General features: G+C 40.3%; 1 protein-coding gene across 3 annotated transcripts in view; it reads left to right on the forward strand.

Annotated features, from left to right (window-relative positions):
- Positions 1 to 15,262, forward strand: part of neurl1b (neuralized E3 ubiquitin protein ligase 1B) — a 276,316-nt gene extending 261,054 nt beyond the window's left edge. For all 3 annotated transcript variants that reach the window (XM_062970435.1, XM_062970437.1, XM_062970436.1), the window contains exons 2-5: positions 3,010 to 3,570; positions 8,454 to 9,161; positions 10,322 to 10,447; positions 11,801 to 15,262. In XM_062970435.1, the coding sequence (XP_062826505.1) occupies positions 3,010 to 3,570; positions 8,454 to 9,161; positions 10,322 to 10,447; positions 11,801 to 12,045 (1,640 nt within the window). In that variant the 3' untranslated portion in view covers positions 12,046 to 15,262. The remainder of the gene's footprint in view (positions 1 to 3,009; positions 3,571 to 8,453; positions 9,162 to 10,321; positions 10,448 to 11,800) is intronic.
- The last annotated feature ends 277 nt before the right edge of the window (positions 15,263 to 15,539 follow it).

Raw genomic sequence — 15,539 nt, forward strand, 5'->3', positions numbered from 1 at the left:
TGTGCACATACATACATACATATACAGAGACTCTTACTCCTGCTTGGATCAAATTATTCTGGCTTGTTACTGTACATTTTCATTACTACCAGATAAATTTCCTTGGATTTTCTTTTAAGGTGGCATATCTTCAATAAATTGTTCAATTTCTTCATGCTGATTTAGTGACATTGACATTTCCTACTGTTCATATAAATTATTAAAAACTGTTAAAACAATGTTTTTCAAAATATGGAGAGTCTCTACAGACATCCCCTCCACACCCAAATATCGACTGATTGAAAACTTCATGGTGTTGTGAATTTCTGTTGAATCCTTTTGTTGACATTTCTCTCGGTTTCTGTAAATGACCTATACATTTCTTAAATTTGGTTTTCTTTGCTTGTCTGATTTTTAGAATTTGAGCTGGGAATTGTTGTGTGCCTTAAAGTCATTTCTGATTTTTGGAGTTTTTTTGTAGGAATGTGTTCAGGTGGGTGGGTTGCCAATGTTTTCCTCTAAGGCTGAGAAAGTATAACTTGGTTCAAGTTTCCGTAGCTGAGCAGGGATTTCAACCCTGTGCTGAACTGTGTTCTAGTTCAACAGTTAAACTCCTAATAAGCAAGTCACCTAAATGACAATCCCTGATAACTAAACTCTGAACTAATCCCAGCATGTTCTTTTACTTATTTTCTTCACATGAACTTAGTGAGAGGGTGTCATTTTTGTTTTCATTTTAGAGAAAAGGGGCTAAGGATAGGTGTAACAGCTAGGATGTGGCAGAACCCTATCCAAACTTCATGAAAGGATCAAATGCTTGTTTCCCCAAATTAAACAAATAGCTGCACACAGAAAACTAATATAAAATGTGAATTTTCTATAAGCAACATTTCATTTTTTAGTGGAAAGAATATAAAGTCTTACCTATATAGTCTATAGTTCTGAACATGTAATTTCAAGGACCTCCGAGTCTTGGCCCATTGTATTTATCTAAAGATAAAGATTTATCTAAAGATTCTTTCATTGAACCACTTTAGCAGAGATGGCTTTTTCATACATCTCAGTTTCTTGTTACTTTCCCACTCCCCCACCCTCCTAAATTGGAAAGAGGAATGAACTATGTGTATTATTTCCCTTTTTGCTCATATATGAGCATTTTGGCAAGAGGACTAGCTAATTGCTAGAACATTAAAGTTGTTTTGACATTTGTGATGTGGGGTATGAGGTTTATTAACACAAAAACCTTTAATTGTGCCTTGCTGAGACTTATGTGTGCACACGTGTGTCATTCATTAAAAATAAGGAAACCATTACTCAATTCTTGCCATTACACTGTTCCTGCCATAAGGAGAAGTCAAAGGTTAGACCTACAAAAACAGCTTTACGTGAGCCAATTTTTTTTTTCATAAATCGCACATGCATTGCAGTGCCTTAGTTAGTTTCATTTATCTTTTCAGGTTTCCCCTTCCTTCCCCACTCCCCTTTCCTGGCTGTGCAATTCAGTTCTGGCATTATATAAAACAAAGTGTCCAGCATCACATAAGGCAAAATATCTGAATCACAAAAAAAGAATCAAGATGTCCCACATGTATTTTCAGAATTTCAACCAACTTCATCTAAAATGGATGGGAATCATGTAGCTCTCCAGATGCTGTTGGACTGCAACTCCAAGTAGTTCTAGCCAGCATAGTAGTGAGAGTGCTGGAAGTTGTAATTCAACAACATCTGGAGAGCTGCATTATTTCCACCATAATATAAGCTTAAGATTCTCAAACTCGAAAACAAATTTAAAATCAGTCTTTAAAACCACAAAGCACACTGTAGATTTTAAATAGGAAAGATAAAGCAAACTAGAGTCAAAACATTGGTCCCTTTTAGGTTTCATAAATGCTTGCTTAGTTGAACTGTTTTAGCTGTTGGCATCACAAGAAATGGTGATTTGTGCGTTCACTCTCCTTGTTGATATGACAAACATTTCATCCAACAGAGATTTACAATGCAAAGATAAAAGTCTTCTCCTTTGAATAGAATAATATATAGACCAGTAGTTCTCAACCTGTGGGTCCCCAGTTGTTTTGGCCTTCAACTTCTAGAAATCCTAACAGCTGGTAAATTTACTAGGATTTCTGGGAGTTGTAGGCCAAAACACCTGGGGACTCACAGGTTGAGAACCACTGATATATGGACAGTGTTCCTGGCATAGAAGCTTCCTTTCCACTTAATAGTTTAAAGATGGCACTGGACATTCTTTTGTTAAGCTTCACAAAATAGGTACCACACTGCTCCCATATTTGTAGAACAATGCAAGGAGACCAAGGAAAGGCAGAAGGTCACAACACCTCCATCAGCTGCTTGGCCTCTTCCTGTCTCCAAAGCAGGGCTGCCTTTTCTGCAGAGTGTACAGACTGTCTAATTAGAAGACTTCAGATGTCTGCTTTATCTGTCTTCCGAATTATGATTGGGAAGTCTGATTGAGAATCAATAGCTTGTGTTTGTCTCAAAACCAGGAGGGTTGACCAGTCAGGGGCTTGTTTGAGACCAAACAGTAGTAACAGGGTGAAATTGTGTCGCTTTCTTGTTTCTCCCTTTTAAAAACTTGTGGAGGTTAAAATTGTGCATTGTGGGGTTTTGATGCTGTTGGTGTGAGGGCTGTGTTTAGAAGCTCAAAATTATTATGGTTGTTGAGTGTCCCTAAGCACCCCTCTTTTTGAGCTGGGGACAATGTCTCTATCAGAATTCGTTGAAAGTGCTTTGATTGTATATTGCTGCATGGCAGGGTTAGACTGGATGGCCCTTTTGATCTCTTCCAACTCTTAAGATTTTAAGAATTTCAAGAATTGGAAACACCAGAGCTTGTCCCAAATGTGGGTTACTATGAAATTTGCTGTGCAAAATCTTAGCAGACCATAGTCTACGTATGTCTCTGTAGATGGAAGGAAACTTCTCTTCTGGCACTGCTGTTTTAATTTGAATGCTTGCTTTAAGTGATACATTCTTACAAATCTTTTTTGATTTTTTTTTTTTTTGCAGACACAAGCCAACAGCCCCGCTCGCTGTCCCACAGGCCTTACTACACATTGCCCAATGGTAGCCATGAGAGGCGCTCTGTCCTCACCATTACCGAGCCCCCACGCTTCCACTTCCAGGCCAAAGGAAAAAATATCCGCCTGGATGCCCATTCTCGGAAGGCAACCCGGAGGAACAGTTTCTGCAATGGCATCACTTTCACTAACCGGCCCATTCACCTCTATGAGAAAGTGAGGCTCAAGCTGGTCTCTGTACACCACGGATGGAGTGGGGCACTGCGTTTTGGGTTCACCACCCACGATCCATCACTGATGAGTGCAGACGACATCCCAAAATATGCCTGCCCAGACCTGGTAACAAGGCCTGGCTTCTGGGCCAAAGCTCTGCCAGAGAGGTTTGCACTAAGAGACAATATCCTGGCATTTTGGGTTGATCGACATGGGAGAGTTTTCTACAGCATTAATGACGAAGAGCCAATTCTCTTTCACTGTGGAGTCAAAGTCTCTGGGCCTCTCTGGGCGCTGATAGATGTCTATGGAATCACCCATGAAGTGCAGATACTAGGTAAGCGTACATGTTTTTGAAACAAAAAAAATTCTATCTATATGCTAATATTTTCCACAGCAAAGTGCATGCTCACAGAGAAGACAATTTTGAATAATTTTTTATGTTCATGCTAAAATAGCTACAAGTTTCTTGTCTATGTTGTTTGCTTTTTGTCTGGATTTAACTCTGTAGCAAAGGCCAGGACAACTATAGAAAATGCCACTGATTAAACTGCATTGGAATGTAATAGACAACCCAATATCACTTTTACTCCAAAAGTGCCCCTTTGTCCCTTTCAACTAAACCTTCTCCTTTACTACTGGTACTCAAATGAAATTGCTGTTCATATTGGAAAACATACCTTAATACTTCGCATTTTCATTTTCATCTAGTCAGGTCTACTTAGAACTTTTACTATTTCTAAGCATATGAACTTCCCCATGGCAGATGAAGATTGCTAATACTGCAAACCAAAAATATATCATTTTTATTCATCTTCACCTTTTAAAGCCCTAGATAATGCTTCTTTTTATCTCACCTGGGGAGAGATATAATCTAATTATCATTTCAGACATAGAGCTTGTGTTTAGTTTCCTTGGAATATGCTTTTGAAAGCACTGCCCAGCATGGTGCCTTCCATACGTTTTGGCCTTCAGTTTCCACAGTTCTTTTTCATTGGCTAACATGGAGTTTGATGAGACACACAACCCAGAACATCTGACAGGCATCAGGCTGGGGAGGGCTGCAGAGGTTAACAAGGAATAGGGTGTTTATTTTGTTCCTTCTTTCGAGGATGGTTTCATTCTTATTTAACAACACCAAAATTTGCAGAAAAAGTATACGTTAACATTGTTTGGGTAAATAATCCCATGGGTGGTGCTTTCTGCTTGGGTTAGAGAAAGTAGCTCATAGCAGCCTTAGAATCATAGAATTGGAAGAGACCCCAAGGGCCATTCAGTCCAACCCCCTGCCATGCAAGAAACAATAAAAGCACCCTGGACAGATGATCATCTGACCACTGGTTAAAACCATCCAAACAACTCTTACCAAAAGAAAGTTCTTCCTAATGTTTAGGTGAAATCTGTTTTCTTGTAGTTCAGATACATTGCTCTGTGTCCTAATCTATAAAGCGGCAGATGTCCTTTCAAAGATTTAAACATGACAGTCATGTCCCCTCTCAACTTTCTCTAACTCAGTGGTTCTCAAACTGTGGGTCCCCAGATGTTTTGGCCTTCAACTCCCAGAAATCCTAACACCTGGCAAACTGGCTGGGATTTCTGGGAGTTGTAGGCCAAAACATCTGGAGACCCACCAGTTGAGAACCACTGCTTTAAGCTAAATGTACCAGCTCCTTAAACCACTTCTCATAGGACTTGGCTTCCAGATCTTTGATCATTATTGCTGCCCTTCTCTGGACAGTTCCAGCTTGTATTCCATGTGAGATCTGATTAAATCAGGATAAAGTAGGATTATTACTTCCCTTGACACTTTACTCCTATTGATACAGCCTAGAATCACAATGGTTTTGCTTGGGCTTTCTTCGTAGACAAAAAAAGCAAAGGAGGTGATATGATCTGACTCACTAGTAACCACTCTGAGAATTTCAGCTCTCGTTTCAAAGACAACCACAGTGAAGATATGCTCTGGGAGAAAAGTAGGATAGAAATAAATAAATAAATGTACCTGTGAAAGATTGAGAGCACCCCTTCTAGAACTAATCCTCTCCTTGAAAATGGGAAACCAGCAGTTAGGTTTCCCCCTCTTATCGTTAAATTATCATCCAGCCAAAGTGTAGAAGCGACCCTCTCCTTCCATATTTTCTTTCCCTACAGATCTTCACATGCCCATAACTATTTTATTTCTGCCACAATAATGCTGATGGTGTCATGGAAGTGCAAAAAAGTTATAGAAGCAACTTTTCAATTGTTTCCCTTAATCATGTTTAGTGCCCAGTGGACTGAACATGCTTAGCCTCTTATTACCATGCTGTTCTAGTACAACCCTCTACAGAATGAGGACACATGGCAATGGTAGCATCCACCTGTCTCTCCACATCTCTATTACAACCATCTTACAGTATGTCAAAAAGGAGCAGACATCAGGCTTCCGGGATTTTCTCTATTTTATTATCTCATGTTACACCAACAGTAGAGAATACTGGGGAGGTGGGAGGAGACTTTTCATTGTGATGGTCAATAACTGGGAATCAGATTGATGGCAAATTACCAGTGAGAGCTACCAGTGAAATTACACTCTGGTATCAGCCCCTCCAACAAAGCTCACAACATAGATATGCAAAAGAAGCAACCAAATAGAGACCTCATTTTATGCTATTTCTCATGGAGATAGTTTGTATTGTTAGCATAACAAGGTAATATGGTACATGTATGGTGGCAATAATTGTTAGAAATAAGGATGCCTAAAATGGATTTGTAACCTTTGACAGAAGCTGCTCTCCACATATCTTAATAGCACATGTCTTTTACATGTAGTACTTCAGTAAGGCTATATAGTTGTTGTGTGGGTGTCTTTAGTATGAAACAGGATTAAAGATTTAGAACAGTGTGTCTCAGTGATCAAGAAACCCAGACCAATGAGCCAGTGATGCTCAGGCTTCACAAATGGCCAGCTGTGTGTATATATCGTCTGGTCCAGGGAAACACTATGACTCATCCTAAAGGCACATCTTTTTTCTCCTTCTTCAGCTTGGGTTTTAAATCTCTTATCTCCTTGGAGGGCCACTTAGAGCCTCTCACATTACATTCCTGCCCTATCAGGGGTTTTTTGGAAAGCGCTGCACCTAGACACAAGAGAAACACCAGCCTCACAGCTTATCAGAGAACTCCAGGAGGGGGAACAGCAGGCCTGTAATGCTCTTTCCAAGAGTCTGGAAACTTTTCAAAGTATTGGCTTTTTCCGCTCCTTAATTCTATCGTATTTTCACAAGAGACTTATTGCTTTTGAATTATCACCTTGTCCTCCAGAGTTCAGGTAATAACTCTGCTTCAGTTAGTCTTACCTACAAGTATAGCTTAATGAGACCTGGTTGTGGATTTATTTTTGTGACAAGCTGTATAATGTGTGTTTACAAAGCACTAAAGATGTGAATGCTGCTACTTGTGATGTATCTGCTGCCTCAGCTCTTCTCAGAACATTAATAAATACATGCCTCTAGTGTACTCTGGGATTATCTGAATAAAACCAGCATAATCTACCCCAGTTTGTCTTTGTGTTGTCAATTTACTGCATCCATCTACTTTAACTCAAGAATTGACTTAAAAGGAAGAATTTGGCATGCGGTATCATCTTATTGTAGGCATAATAGCAAAAGATAACATTGTTACTCTTCACCTAACTTAAGTAATGCTCTGTAAGAGGCATAATGTATCCATTAATGGGACTTATTCCAAATTATTTTTAAGTGTGAATGGTTTAAATTACTGTATATGCTCATGTATAAATTGAGGGCAGCCTCAGGGGCCCAAATTATGGAGTTTTGATATGACCTGTTGATAAGTTGAGAGTTATTCTGCATAAAAGGGGAAATGCCAGAGCTACCCAGACATTAAAAATGGCCAGAAACAGAACTGTAGTAGAAAGAGTAGAAGGGGCCAATCCTTTTTTTGTGTTCTTTTGGGATGTACTAAGTTCAGTCAAAGGATTCATTCCTTTTTAGATTAAGAATTAAGGTACAACACATGCACTGATATGCGGATAAGTTCTCCCAGGACTTTGGGTCATATTTTGACTAAATTTTCTAGAGTTATACATGAGTACTTAGACAGTATATCCCCACCAGCCCAACTTCCACATGCCCCAACAACTTTCCCATACTGTTTTCCAAGGAAGAATATAAGATTGACTGAACAGACACAGAGCAATGTGGCCCCTATTTGAAAGATCAAAATGTCCTAAATAAAAGGCCTGGCTAAAACAACATACACACTTCCCATTGTCAGCTGTCAGTAAGAGTGAGCAGGATGCCTAATACAGAGTGATCTACTTCTCTATTTTACACACTTTGGCCTGTCAGTTTTCATGACATCTGATGCTATCAGATGGGACATGCTTCCAAATGGATGCATTGCTTTCTCACATGACCTGTGCGTAACAAAGAGGCTAGTGTGCTTGGAAACATTTTTAAAAGGTCACAACTACTATTTTAGCATGCAGTATATCACACAATTTATTATTAATGGTTTCTAACGTGATTGAATGTTTTCTCTTTCCAATCCCTCTTACGTGAATTAAATTGGCAAGGAGAAAGGAAGGAGGGAGATGGGACATGGGAAGGAATATGTTCTCTCATTTACAAGAAGATAAGAGTATGCAAAATCTGTTCGCCCCTTAATTCAGACAAAAAGAAAGATCAGAAGCAGACTGATTTCTCTGTGTGGTTCTCCATTTTCATGAAGTCAAAACAGAGAGTGGTGGAGAATATGAACTTCCTGTGCAAAGCACCCAGAAGGTGTTTTCTATAGATTCTAGAAGAATTAATAGCAAATTGGCATGATATAACTTTGTTTTATGGAAAGATTCCTCACTGCTTTGTCAATTGTGTACCACCAGATATATTTTCCCTGTCCTTAACTGTCTTGATTTAAAGAACCAGGAATATATCTTGACTGGGCCAATAGCCTTCCCCAAACGGAAACTTCCCAGATGTGTTGGGCTACAACTTCGGCCATCCCCAGCAGTCCTGGCCATGTTGGCAGGGACTGAGTTGTAATCAAAGACATCTGGAGGCTACCATGTTTTAGGAGAAAGAAGGCAGTAATTAATTATTGGACCAGATACTGATACGGTGCCGGAGCAGCCAAGAAACAACTAACTAGCAAGAGTATGTTACGGTTTTCAGTCTGTTTCTAATGCAGCTTTCCTTTTATCATTTTTTTTTACAGATAGCATGTTTGCTGAAACGATGACTTCTACCCGTCTCAGCAATGCCCGACTCAGCACTTGCCTTCCACAAAGCAGCCATGATTCAGCCAACTTCAACAACAATGAACTAGAGAATAACCAAGTAGTGGCCAAAATTGCCAATCTGAACTTGAGTCGTGTGCCTGGTCTGCCCACAGATAACCACACCATTCCTTGCTGTCCCAGCAGACGGCAGCTTGCCCAAGGGGTGCCTGCCTTTCTGGATACCGATCTGCATTTCCACTCTACTCATGGGCCTGACATCAACTTTTCTCAGGACCGGATGTCTGCCTGCACCAACTGGCAAGAGAGCAATAGAACTTTGGTGTTTTCTGACCGACCGTTGCACATTGGCGAAAGCCTCTTTGTGGAGGTTGGGCACCTGGGACTGCCCTATTATGGAGCACTCACCTTTGGCATCACCTCTTGTGATCCCGGTACTTTACGGACCAATGAGCTCCCAGCAGATCCAGACTTCCTTCTGGATCGCAAGGAGTATTGGGTAGTTTGCCGGGGATTTCCAGTCCTCAACAATAGTGACATCCTCAACTTTGTGGTCTTGCCAAATGGAGAAGTGCACCATGGAATAAATGGGATGAGTCGTGGGATGCTGATGTGCGTTGATACCTCACAGTCGCTGTGGGTGTTCTTTACAATCCATGGTGTCATCAATCAGCTCAAAATTTTAGGTAAGTGCAGCTCAAAAGTAAATACTAGAATTAAGCAATGAAGGCCTGTGAACCATTAAGCACTATTTACAGACATCTGGAATATTATTTCTCAGTTGGGTTCAGTGGGCCCTTGCCTTGTTCTAAGTCTTCCAGACAAAAGCAGTGACTTGCATTGGCCTTGCTGAAGCATAAAGCTGGTCAGTTTAATGACTCTGTGTTTCTCTCTGTTCTTTCAATACCTTAATGCTAGAGGATACATGGGGAAGACTAGGGTGAAAAGGAAGAGTTCTGTTCTTGTCTGGACAGAGTATGCCAAGGGGAACTGTGATCCCAGCACATCTGCAATAATAGACATTCTCCTTGAGCACTAACACAGCATTTTTTATCAACCATATGCTCAAGGCATAGATCAAGTCATTTCAACTCTGCATTTCTGACTGAAAGGATCTTGGTTTAATGACTATAAATCAAAGCATAACATCGGAATTGTCTTTGCATGATCAACTCAAGATGTCCATCCAAGAGCAGCTGACTATCTGCTCAAGTTGGGCACGAGGTTGCTAGCCATGCCTTGTTCTTTGTCCCCATCATCTGATGCTGAAATGTGCTCCTTCCAGACAGTGAGGCACCATCTAGCTAGCGGGGCTATTTTGATGGGATCTTTCATTTTGTAGCACTCATGTGACTAGGAAGAGGTACACTGGAGCATTTTCCATACTTGGACCCTCTACAGATTCATCATCACACTGCTTTTTTGTGAAACGGAATGAGTGTGTTTTTTTAAAGAGTAATTAAGTGATCAGCCTCTTCCCACAGTAGGAGCATTTAGTAGATAAAAATGGCAATTTAACATAGCAAAGGAGATCTCAGTTTTCCATCAAGCCAATATCCTGCTAGGATATTGCCAATCAGATTGTGATCTCTATAGACTGAATTCATTGGGGAGCATGCCATAATAATACAGTTAATTAAGGCAAGTTAGAACCAGAGGAATCTCATTTTTTTAAAAAACAAACCAGTAATTGAGAAGACAGAGCTCTTTCGTAAAAGCCCACTGCAGGCTTGAAACAGATACCCCAGTTGTCCCAGCGTGTTAATACCCGAATTCAGCATGTTAATACCCGAGACACCCTGTCCCAGTCCTGAAGCGTAATTGAACCTGTCTTTTGTATTTTCAGGCACAGTCCAGTCCAGCCCAGTGACGGTCTCCCCCTCAGGATCTCCAGGAGGTTCTCAGTATGACAGTGATTCAGACATGGCTTTCAGTGTGAACAGGTCTTCTTCTGCTTCTGAATCATCCCTAGGTAAAGGATGCTTTGTTTTTCTCCTCTGAATGAAAAATTAGAGAACTGAATGAGCTACATTCAGTTCTCTAATAGCCAGACCTTTCCACTTGAATTTTGCCTTTTACATGTTACAATTAATCCCTGATGTGTTTCCTGCTTGGGGGGGGGGGGCTGGATTTCCTTAGGTTCCATTACTAAGATGGCTTATTGAGTCTTAAAACACAAATGGTAGCTCAAAAAATCATGAAAGAAATGGTGTCTGGAAAACGGAAGCTCTGAGAAATTACCACAGTAGTAAAGGACAAGCTTTCCACTGCCTGTTTCTGTAGCCCTTGATCCCTTCCCAAATCCCTCTGGACACTCCCACTCCCCCCCCCCAAAGAACCTCATGTTTTTTAAGACAAGTTATAGCCCCTTCCCCAAACTTTACAAGTGGAGGATTTACAAAACCAGAAGTGGAATGTTGCAGCCTAAGGAAGATCCTGGGAAGGAAACTGGTCCTTGAACCTCAGGAGCTTTCTTACTCCAATTGAAAACACAAGATAAATTTGTTCTTGGTACCATGTGCTTTAAAGTTAGCTCCAACATATGTCATGGAGTCTCCCTGGTAAGATTTGGTCATAGGAGGTTTGTCTCACTCACAAGCTGAGATCACCCAGTGGGATTCTGTGGCAGAGTGGAAATCCAAGCCCTGGTCTCCCCAGAATCATAGTCCAGCCTCAAATACAATGCATCACATCAAATCTATGTTGTAATAATTATCTGTAGAAGCTCCACCTTGCTTAATCTTGGCCAACAAAGGCAACTGAGATATTTTAGGGAAAGCAGAACAGGTGGCAGGTTTTCATGATTTCATAAACTGTGACTTCATCTCTCCAAAAGAAACTGAAGTGGTGTTATCTCCAGGTTGTTGTTTTTTTTAACAATGTGCCATTAAATTTTCCAGATATTAGTGGGTGTTACCTGACAGCATCTGTGTGGATCCATGATCCCATTCCTATATGCAGTGTGATAATCTCAGGAGGATATGCAAAATAGACAGGGAAAGGGGTGAAGAGGAGGGAGGAAAGAAATATGTTGCTATGCTCTGGCAAACCTGCTTCCTCTGTCCTCTTTGTAACTCTTTATAGCATTCTTCAGTTTTTTAAAAAAGCATCTGGGATATTTTTATTCTTTTTGCCCATTGCATAGGTTGTTTTTTCTTCTCCTGTTTCTCACCAGTAAGTATTTCAAAATAAAATTATTTTACAGTTTGATAAACAAGTTAAAACAAACTGGCAGGCAATTAAAATCAGTTAAAACATTTCCTTGCCTGAAGAACAAGGAAATGGTTTTTCTGACCAAGATTTCTTTCTTCTTGCTCTCTTGCAGTGACTGCTCCAAGTTCTCCTTTGAGCCCTCCCGTGTCCCCTGTGTTCCCACCTCCAGAGCCCTCAAGCAGCAAGAATGGGGAATGCACCGTTTGCTTTGACAATGAGGTTGATGTGGTGATCTACACCTGCGGACACATGTGCCTCTGCAATACCTGTGGTCTTAAGCTAAAGAAGCAACTCAATGCCTGCTGCCCCATCTGCCGACGGGTTATCAAAGACATTATTAAAATCTACCGTCCTTAACCTCTCTTCACCCCCACCTGGGTGTGAATGATGAGGAACAGGAGGAAGATTGTTGTTAACAGTTACCATACCTTCCTGTACCTGCTTATGGGTTATTGTGCTGGTCAGTGGTCCCAAGTGACTCTTTAGTTTCTATTTCCACATGTTTGACCAGTAGAAACAAATCAGGGATAACTAAGTGAACTGGGCAACACTCTGGTCCTCGCAGAGGCTGAAGGTACAGCTGTGGAGTGGAGAGAGCTTTGTAAAGGTGCTGCTCTAATGGGTAAAAAATGGGGTGTGGTAAGGCCTGAACCCGAAATACTCTTATTTCAAAAAGAAAGAACTCTCTTATGGCAGTTGTTTTCATTAAGAAATATAGCTGTCTTGTCTCAGGCAGGGGGTTGGAGTGAGCAATCATCTGACCAATTTTTAAAAATTTGAGCACTTTAACGCTACATAGGAAAATTAGCAAATTAGCCAGCTTCTTAGTCAATTTCATGCAGAAAGGAGAAAACTTTATTGACTAGATGTTTTCTGTAGAAGTCAACAGATGCATCAGGCCGTGAAGCCTCTCCTGTCACCTTCTAAAGAGTGTTGAGAGGGCAGGAGACACCGGATGACATTGGCTCATTTCAAGGCATTCCTCCCCGCTCTCCTTTCACAGGCCAAGGGAGAGAGAGAGAGAGAGAGATGTAAAGCACAGAAATGGAAATCACATTTCAGAATAACTGAAGGTGGCCTATGCCAGTGTGACCTGCTCATTCATGGTTTAGTGCCCCACATTTTCAGATTGTATCTTGGTCTGTGAAGCCAGACTAAGGAGCGAGACACTTGCATGGATGAATAAGTCTGACAGTGAGAGATGTAAACAGCTATAAATGTCCTCTGAGCACCAAAAGTAAACAATCTCTGAACAGAGCATTTTCCTCCTCCCTCAATCCCCATTTGAAAACTTCCAGCTGTTGTGCTGAGCAACTGCTGAGTACATCTTGAGGTGAAGAGATTCATTTACTGGAAACAGTAAGCCCCAGCCTGCATAAAAAAGAATACTAGATGCTCTGGAAGTTACAAATGACCATAGTCACACAACTGTGAATTGTGGCATGTACAAGTTTCCTTATAATTAGGCAGCAAAGGAGTGAGACTGAGGGAGAATTTGGCATTTCAGGTTTCCACCATTTCCGTACTTGTGATTTGTAAATGCATTGATTGATGTTTTCCTCCATTCTTCACTAGAGAACATGTCAACAAAGTATACAGTACTGTGGGAGCTTTCTTTTCTTCCTCTCCAGGGAGTTGTCTTCTGTTCCACAATGGAGGCATCTTACTGAAATTAAAAGGCCTTCCAGTTGGCATTGTTTGCTGGAAAAGGAATTTGCAAGCTATTATTAGAAGCTTGGTCTTAAAAGATAAATGAAACTTTAGTTGTGGTTAGAGAGCTCTGAACTGCAATCACCTGAACAGTATATGAAACTAAATTTGGACTTTTGGAAAAGAGCAATAAAACCACCAGCCCACTGGCTAATTTTCTTTTCTCGTGTTCAGCAGGATCCTATTGCATTTCACAGAAATCTGGCCATACTCGCAGTAATCACTAGAGGTCCTGACCTTTTTTACTCAACCAAAGTCTGCATGAAGACATTTTGTCAACTGAGATGGAAATGCAACAGCTCTGTCTGCCTTGATTGTAGTTACTGTATGTCAGTATGCTACAGGTGCTCTCCAAAGCAGAAATTGTTGTATATCTGTTGATATATGCCCCAATCCTTTGAACGACTGTGCTAGAGTAGCTTGTAGGATCCTCAGAGATGAATATATCTCAAATGCTCCCCACATGGGAAACACAAGACCCAACTATACATGATACATAACTGCTTGGGTAATTTCCTACTGCCCAGATCATCTCCCTAACAACTTAACTCTATCCTGCTTCTCTGATATAGAACTATTCAACATGTTGACCACAAACTACAATGGATTTAAATGGAGTTCTTTGTTATATTTGTTTCTATCATTTTAAGTTCCTAAAACCACAGGTGGAGAAATAGTTGGAGAAATATACTAAAAAGGAAGGGACAAGATATATTTCTGTAGGTATGACATACTTTAAAGCAAACTCAACCATTTAATAATTGATCATTACTAAATAACTGATTGCCAAGGCATAGTCACTACCTCCTTTCTACCGCCAACATTTGGGACAGGGGTTAAATATTATAGTATCCCCCCCTCCAAAAAAAAAAAAACAACTCAGGCCATAGCTCCTTCAATTTAATACTGCCAGCTGCTACATGATATCAAAACCAGCAGGAATATTTGTCCCATCTCTTTTGGGCTAGAAGTGTTTGGCCTTAATTGGTCTGGATCAGTATGTGCCCCACAACAGCTTACTAGCTGCCACTGTGATTACATTTTGAGAAGTTTAAGTTTGCACCTTGGCGCAAAGGTGGAAAGGGTGTGTATTGTCTTAATTCTTTTGGTTGAAATTGATTTCCCCAAAAGAGCAGCATCTCACAGAGCTTTGAGCAGGGTAAATGAGTCCACTGCTATGGATTGTGAAGCAGATGGAGAAAGAGCAAGAATGGACACACAGCTTTACTTGACTCCAGCCTCACCAGGAATTCTCAAATTCTGACATACCTTTTAAGAGATGAAAGTTACTTAGCAATTTGCTCTTGTTATTGCTCTTCTTTTTTTTCCAACCAAACTCTTTTCAGAAGATCTGTTTGTGCCTTATAAGGGTGTCTGTGCACTTTGTATCCTTTTTAATGCTACTTTAAATCAAATGGAGAGAGAAAAAAGGAACTTCACCACAGGGGATGGCTGGTAGTTTTATAGAATTTTATGTGTTCACCAAGAACTCTGCTTTTTTCTTTTGATATTGGAGTGAAAATTGTATGTTTTCATTGAATTTTTGCTGCCACCCTCCTCCCCATGTCCTCTTTGTATAAAAAGCTTTTTAAAAAGTTTCCAGATTTGTAATACTTCTTAATATTTTTCTGGTTCATGACTGTGGTCTGTACATCACATTCTAAAACAAGTCAGATTTTGTTCTCTCTATGATAAGACTTTCAAAGCAAATTATTTGGGGAGGGAAGTTTGCACTTCTTTACATGTTAATACTCTCTAGCCTTGTGATCTGTAGTGTGCGTGTGTGTTTTTTATTTTGTTCTGTTTTATATTAATATAAAATTTTACCTGTTTATGAAACAAATAAAATGTTGGCTTGTGAGTATTCCCTGTGGCCTAAAATTGACAAAGGCAAAAACATATCACAAAATAACATACCAAAGTATAGTATTCCAAATATTACTTCAGTGTCAGCTCCTTATGAGTTTCACTGCTTTTCACTTGATTATCAGTACCTCAAAATGGAAAACGGCTGAACACAAAGATGGTTTGGGTATTTTTCACAGTAGTTTGTTCTCATTTTTCTTTTAAAACCATGACTAGGTGTCAGTTCAGCTTCTTTGACTCTGGCAAGGGTCAAGGTCCCTTGCCTGTCTAACATT

This window comes from Anolis carolinensis, chromosome 2, assembly GCF_035594765.1.
Source record: "Anolis carolinensis isolate JA03-04 chromosome 2, rAnoCar3.1.pri, whole genome shotgun sequence".
Classification (NCBI taxonomy): domain Eukaryota; kingdom Metazoa; phylum Chordata; class Lepidosauria; order Squamata; family Dactyloidae; genus Anolis; species Anolis carolinensis.